General features: G+C 42.3%; 1 protein-coding gene across 2 annotated transcripts in view; it reads right to left on the reverse strand.

The window, feature by feature from the left end:
• STPG2 (sperm tail PG-rich repeat containing 2) overlaps nucleotides 1-3291 on the reverse strand; it is a 579741-nt gene extending 576450 nt beyond the window's left edge. The window contains exon 1 of one of the 2 annotated variants that reach the window (XM_072624685.1): nucleotides 2316-3291. In XM_072624685.1, coding sequence (XP_072480786.1) covers nucleotides 2316-2424 — 109 coding nt within the window. In that variant the 5' untranslated portion in view covers nucleotides 2425-3291. The remainder of the gene's footprint in view (nucleotides 1-2315) is intronic. The other variant, XM_072624686.1, reaches the window with a different exon arrangement.
• Nucleotides 3292-7878: the final 4587 nt, after the last annotated feature.

Raw genomic sequence — 7878 nt, forward strand, 5'->3', positions numbered from 1 at the left:
ATATATGGTCAAAGGAAATATTTTAAAAGGAAGGATGTTTTTAGAGGAAGAAATTCAAACTATTGCCATATGAAAAAATGCTCTAAATCATTAACAGAGAAATGAAAGTTAAAACAGCTCTGAGGCTCTAATTCACACCTGTCAGATCAGCAAAGTTGACAAGGAAAGGAAATGACAAACGTTAGAGGAATTGTGGGGAAACGGGTACATTAATGTGTTGGTAGTGGAACTGTGAATTGGTCTAGCCATTCTGAAAAGCAATTTGGAAATATTCCCCATAAGTCAATCAACTGTGCATCCCCTCCAATCCACTAAAACCAACATTATACCTCAATGAGCTCAAAGAGAAAAAGGGCCCATGTGTACAAAAGTATTTATTTATTATACTTCTTACTAGGGACAAAGAATTTGAAACAGAGGCGATGTCCATCAACTGGAAAAAGGCTGAACAAGTTATGGTATATGAATGTGAGAGGATACTACTGTAGCATAAGAAATGAGAAAGGGAATGGTTTCAAAAACACTTGGGAAGACTTGTATGAACTGTGAAGCAAGCCAGAAGCATAATTTATATGTACCATTATTGTTGTTTTCTCATCCTGATAATTCCAAATAATAATTCAGATAATTCTGAATACCTTAGAATTCTAATCAATGCAATGACCAACCATGATTCCAGAGGATTCATGACGAAGCATGCTACCCACCTTCTTACAGAGAGGGCAGAATGAGCCTTTTTATTTTTGACATGGCCAATGGGGAAACTTGTTCTGCTTGAATATTTGTTTGTAATGGTTTTGCTTTTCTTTCTTTCTTAATGGGTAGAGGAGGAAGGAGAAAATGAGAGAAAGAGAACAGATTTTTATTGATTAAAATTAGAAACTGAATTACAAAAAAGGATTTTTTCAAGAGTTGTAAAGTGTTTGTACTAATTCACTAACTTTTCACTTTACTCCCTCTTCACTCTCCTATGTTTTCAACCTTCTCAACAGCTCCTATGCCCCTCCCCAAGGATGAGCCACACCTGAGGCCTGCACAGTGATTGGTGAGTCCCTGAGCCAGATCATGAAGAGTAACCCAATTACTTACCAGTACCCTAGATAAGATCATCAAGGCAATAATGTAGTATTTTAAGATTTGTGAAGCACTTTACATACATTATGTGTTCCGTTTTGGACATTTCAAGTTTAAGATGACTGGACATTTAGCTTTAATGTCCAACAGGCAGCTGGAGATGCAATTCAGGAGGTCAGCAGAGAGGTTTATGGCTGGATAAGTAGATTGGAGAAGGGACAGCATTTTGTTGTTGTCGTCATGTCCTCATCTTGGTGACTCCATATGGGGCTTTCTTGGCAAAGATAATGGAATAGTTTGCTATTTCCTTCTCCAGGGTATCCCCATTTTATAGATGAGGAACTGAGACAAATGGGAGTTAAGAGACTTGCTGGTAAGTGTCTGAGGCCAGATTTTAACTCAGGAAGATGAGGCTTCTTGACTGCAGAGCCTTGGCTTCAAGCATCAGCATTTTGTTGTTGAATTGAATCTACTGGAAGTGATAAGATCATCATGTGAAAAAGTACAGAGAAAGAAGAGAGAGGGCCCAGGACCAATCCTGTTGGATACCCCCCAGGTAAGAGGTCTAACCTGGACAAAGATCTAATAAAGAAGATTGGGGAGTGATCAGGTAAGTAGGAGAGTCAGAAGGGTAGCGTCCCAAAAGTCTGGAGGGAAGAAAGTATCAAGGAGGGGAGAATGAGCAACACTGTGTCACTGGCTGCAGGGAGAGAGAAAGCCATTAGACTGGGCGATTAAGAGACCCTGGGTAACTTGGAGCGCTTTATCTCATAGAAGAAAAGGGAAAAGATTAAGAGAAAGCAGGAAGGAAGGAGGAGGAGCGCCCCAGACAAGGCAGAGTGGGCCAAGAAAGGACCACTTGGGCACGGTGGGGAAATAAAAATGTGGAATCGTTGCTAATGCAGGAAATTTGGCCATTTTGTGTTTATTGCATATTGCAATAAGGCAAAAATTCTGTGACTTTGCTTTTGCAATAAAAACGTTCTTCTCGTCTCTATTTCCTACGTTTATAGATAAAAAGAAAGAAAAGGTGCCGCGCATCAGCTGCCACTCATCGGCCCTTCCAGGTCTCCTGCAGTCCCGTCCTCAGAAAGTTAAGGAATGGAAGCTCCCTGCGGGCTGGCCCACTGTGGGCGGGGCCTGATGTGGGCGGGGCCTGATGTGGGCGGGGCCTGCCTTCTCGGAGGAAGCTCGTTAGATGCTTCGAGCCTCGAGGTCCCCGGGCTTCCGTAGGCCCTTACCTGACACGTCGTCCTTCCGGAAGGACACCTCGTAGGAGCCAGGCCCCACGTGAACGTCCGTGCTGGTGACGTTGGCCACCGTGATCTGGCGAGGGGCCCGGTCGTACATTCTGGACTAGGCTGACACGTGGGGTGGCGGGGCCTATGGAGGACGACGGCCCTTCTCTCCGCCTCCAGGACCCCGGCCCGCTCAGGTGGACGTACACATTCCGCCCAAAGACTTCCACCTTCCCGGGGGCGTGCCGAAAAGCCACCACCCCGCAGCGGGAATGGGGGGGAGGGTGGCGAGCGGGGGGAATCCCCGAAATCTCGCTTCCGGTCTTTCTCCCGACTTCCGGCCTTCGACTCTGCTCCTTACTCTACTTCGGGAGGGAAGCGAGTGTGAAGAGACATCCGATGGATGAGAGGAACGGAAAGGGGGCGGAGACAGGGCCGGGCCCCCTCCCCGCGCGCCCGAGAGGCGCGCGTGCGTAGTGCGCTTCCCTCCGGCGCTGGAGGGCGCGCATGCGCCGAAGCGGAGGGGGAGAGTGCTGGGACCTCCCGGTGAGTCAGCCCAACCGCCCTACGGCTGCCCTCGACTGTCGGAGGAGGGCGTGCGGAGACTGACAGAATAGCGACGGACCCACGGAGGCGCCGGGACCTCCACCCGAGGGGGACGGACCGGAGCCGCTGACCCGCTAGGAAGAGAGGGTCCGAGGAGGACCGGAAGCGCCCAAGCCGAGGCCGCTTCCCCTCCCCCATCCCCGACGTCTGGCCTAAGAACGCTTCTGTGGTCCTCTGAGGCCCTCGGATCACTCTCACAAGCTTTATGTCCTCGGGCCCTGCCTCTTATTTAAAGCCCCTCGGCTAACGCCACGAACTGGTTCTGGTTTCCCCAAAGCAACGCAAGGGGTCTGGGGGCAGGGACAGCCCCACGTGTGCGTTGGCACCCGAGGCACACGTCATGGGCACCGCTTTAGAGGGAGGCTGTTCTGTGTGCCCAGCAGTTTGTATCAGAATCCCGCCTTGCTGACCATGCTGGCCTTGTGTAAAGCCATCCAGGGAAGGAGAACCCACCCACTTTCCCAGACACACGGTCCAGTTTGGACCTACGTTTGCCACCATGTCTTCCACCCCCTTCCTCCGAGTTTCTGCCCTTTCAGACTAGACTGAAAGTCCGGGTGAGTCATACCTAATGTAAATAAATGCATAATACTTTGTTCTCTAGTTGGGATCTCACCCGCTGCCTTGCCAGACTACAGCTGTATGCCAACTGCACCAGGTCTCCCTAGTGATTTCATGTTAAACTTCAACATCGAGCATTTCCATAGCACTTTAAAGTTTGTAAAACGCTTCACCTGTGTTATCTCAGTTAGTCCTTAATGGTGAGAGTATTATTTTTATCCCCATTTTACAGATGAGGAAAGTGAGGCAGAGACAGGTTATGTAATTTTTCCCAGGCTCTCACATCAAGCTAAACGTCTGAGACACATTTGAACGCTGCTCTTCCAACTCCAAAGGTCAGTTTTCTAGCCCTTATGTGACCTGGCAGGCTCTAGATAGACTCGAGTAGCTAGAATATTGAAACCCAGTTTTATTACTCTAAGATAGCTAATTAGCAGTCCCATAGGTAATGTAGGAAAAATCTTGACTAAAGAACTACTATTATTCAGCTCAGTTTTGTGTTGCTCTCAATGGTGGGGAGGATTTATTGCAGATCAATGGAGCAGTGATTTGGATTTGAAACCAAGATGCTGAGGAAGTAGACAGTTATTAAATGGAACTATCAACAATAAGTCCCATTAATGTATTCTGATTGAAGTCAGATTGAGACAAATAAGCAGAATACTGAATACTCCTCAAGAGAAGTCCTACAATATTATTCTCAAGAAACTAAACAGCAAACTAGAAATTGCACATAGAACTTGGGTAGAATGCATGCTCAAAAGATGAATGTCATTGTTCCAGTTTTTACTGTCTTCAAGGCCATCTCTAAGTTATAAAATGATGTTGCAACCACATTCCATTCCAGGGTCCTGATTGTTGTTGTGTTGATGTAGATATCTAGAATATTGGAAAGCTAAAGAAACCAAATATTCTTAACCTAAAAAGCTAGCTAGCATGTAAATATTATAAACATAATAATCAGAATTCCCATGCGTTAACTCACAAGGGTTTCTTTTGTTCTATAACAGTTTGTAAGCAATTAAGTGAAATTTTCATAAACAGAACCAGGATTCATTTGTAGAATAGACATGGTACCAGTTCCTACTAGTGAGTTACTACCGGTGTTGAATGAATGCCAGTGGCTAGAATACTGAAAATCTATCAGGATAGGCATTAACTGAAAGAATATTTTGTCCAAGGAAATATCTAGCTCCAGTTTGTTTTCCTTAGATGTGGATCTATTTCTTGCTAAAGGCATAAACTATTAGGATCCAGAAACAAAATACTCAAAACTATAACCATAAAATATTACTTTGAAAAGAAATAACTAAATTATTAGAAAAATACTTGGAGAAACATTAATATTAGGAACTTAGGAGATATCTGGCCCGGTGGTTCTCTGGATGGAGGCAAATTGCCCAGATCTCTGCTGTTCCATCAAAACTCAAAATTTGCACCAGAATGAATAATGATCAAGCAATCTGAGGAGAAAGCACAGTAAGTGATTTTTTCCACACTGACTAGCACAAAAAGTCAGCTGAAAGTTCATGAACAATAAGAAAGGGGGCCAAAAACAAAGCCAGTGCTAGCATAGGCAAACAAGCCAGTACCTTCCCAGCATGATTAGAAATGAGCCAGAGACACAGACAAACTGCAATGCTTTGTACTCTAAGGCAGCAAGAGCAGAAGGTTCCTCTGAGAAAGCCCCAGGGTGAGCAGAATCCCCAAGATGGTTGGAAATTCCTAGCAGGAAAGACACCAGGAATGGGAGCAACCAGCAAATACCTAGAATTACAGACTGGGAGAGCCAAGGAGCCAAGGGAGTCTGAGATCCTTTCCAATCTGTCCTGAGATGATATAGGGCTCTGAAGATACATGCTCAGAAAGTCAACCTAACCACAGAAGGTGGAAGTCAACCTAAGAATCCAGATGACCTGGGGCCAGACCAAACTGGGCCAACCACACCACCCAAAATCATATCAGGGAATAGAAGCTGGCCCTAACAAAAGTGCGAACTGAAGAACTAAAGCTAGAAATTAGTAAGCCAAAGAAAACACCAGAATTAAAAACTACTATAGATCCAGAGATGCCCAAAATCTAGCCTAGATGTCAGTAAAAATTAAGCATCTACTATGTGCTAGGCACTTCAGACTACATAAGTACCTAGATGAAATGAAGAAGAGATAATAAGTAAAATCTCTGGAGGAAAGAATTGGAAGGAGAATAAATATCTTAGAAGAAAAAGTAGTAAATCTGACCCAAGTAACAGACTCGCTGTAATCTAGAATAGACCAAACAAATCCCTGAGATAGCAAGAAATATTAGAACCTAATCAAAAGATTTAAAAAAAAACAGAACATAAAATATGATATCAAAAACAACTGACCTGGAGAACAAGTCAAGGAGAGATCACATCAGAATCATGTAACTCCATAAAAACTATGATTTTAAGAAAGAAGCCTGGACACTATATTTTAAGAAATTATCAATGAAAACTGATTAGATCTTTTAGAACCAATAGGCAAAGGAGATATAGAAAGAATCCATAAATCACATCCTGAAAGAAACCCAAAAAAGAAAAAGACCAAGAAGGTCACAGCAAAAACCCAAAGCTTCTATATCAAAGAGAATTTCTGCAAGCATCCAAAAACAAGGAATTCAAGCCCCAAGAGTGCACAGGATTACACAAGACCTACAGCTTCTACTGTGAATAAGAGGAAATCTTGGAATGCAATATTCCAAAAGACAAAAAGGATTACAATCAAGAAAAATTTATCTGGAAAACTGAGCATAGTCCTACAGGTAGGTACCATTCATGGAACAGACGATTTTAAAGCATTTCTGATTTAAAAATCAGAACTGAGAATTTTGAAATATGTGAAGAAAAGCCTTCATCAGTCTCCTTTTATTTAAATATTATATAATAAATATTATTAAAATTTATTAGGTTATTAAAACCTAAGTGTCCCACCATAGCCTTTACCCCCACTACCAATTTATCTTTCAGTTTTAAAACACTTCAAGTTTATTTTTTGTTTTCTTGACCTAGTTATGAAAGTATAAATTGGTCGGCTATACTTCAGAAACAAGGCTCTAAGATTTATTTGAGAGTCCATGATTTCCCTCTTTTTCCAAATTAATAAAAATGCCTTGACCAATCCAGGAAAATTGAGAGTGTCAAATTAATTCTTGGACATGCAGACTTCATACTTGTCTCCTATTTGATCTCTTTGCCTCCAGTTTCTTCCCTTCTAATCTAATTTATCATCTGCATGTGTGCCACATTGTTATTCCTAAGACTCAGAACTGTCCATGTCTCTCTAGGTAGATGATGGATGGATGGATGGATGGATAGATAGATAGATAGATAGATAGATAGATAGATAGATAGATAGATGATAGATAGATAGACAAACGTGTGTGTGTGTATGTGTGTATGTACCCCCATGAATGTATGTATGTGTACATATTTTTTTCAAGGGTTCCCTGTTCCCTTTTGGCTAAAATACAAACTCTTTTGCATTTAAAGGCTTCCACAATCTGGCGCCCATCTACTTATTCAGATTTGTTTCATATTATTCCCCTTTGTATACTATCATATCCAATCAAATTGTTCTGCTATGTGTGGTCACTGTTCCTTTACACAAATAGGCCTTGTAATACTCTTCCTCTTCACCCCCACCTCATGTACTCTCTAGCTTCTTTCTAAGGACAGCTCCAGTACCACCTCTTAAAGAAAACTTTTCTTGATCTTTTCAGTTATTAGCACTTTTTCCTGCTCAAAATTACTTTGCATTGGTTTCTATATCATAAGCACTGGACTTAGAAGGATCTAAATTCTAAGCCTGCCTCAGACACTTTACTAGCTGTGTGAGCCTTAGCAAGTCCTTTAACCTTTCTAGGTCTCAGTATCCTCATCTTAAAACTGGAATAAAAGAGCATACCTCATAGAGTTGCTGTGAAAAGCAAGTGAGATGGCAATGTAGAGACCATTTTGGCACCCTTAAATTCTCACTGTTATACACAGTAGGTACTTAATAAATGTTTGCTGAATCGAATTGAGTTCCATTCTTACAAAAAGGGATTCAATCTTTGTCTTTTCCTGATTCTCCAAATCACCAACTGACGCTATACTGTGAAAATGTTGTATTAGTTTGTTCAATATGGCTAACTAGAATATTCTGTTAGGATGATAATTTTGGTGTTTACATTTCCTTAAAGTGTGTGTGTGTGTGTGTGTGTGTGTGTGTGTGTATGTGTGTGTGTGTTTCACATGTGTACCTAAGAACTATTTTTAAAAATCTAAACAAAGGTGTTCATTTCAGTACAGGGCACTAGATGGCACAACTTCACCAGTTTTCTCACTTAAAATGCAATCACCGTTACAAATGCCTAACGGCAGTAGAAATTTATTATT

Source organism: Notamacropus eugenii, chromosome 7 (assembly GCF_028372415.1).
Source record: "Notamacropus eugenii isolate mMacEug1 chromosome 7, mMacEug1.pri_v2, whole genome shotgun sequence".
Classification (NCBI taxonomy): Eukaryota; Metazoa; Chordata; class Mammalia; order Diprotodontia; family Macropodidae; genus Notamacropus; species Notamacropus eugenii.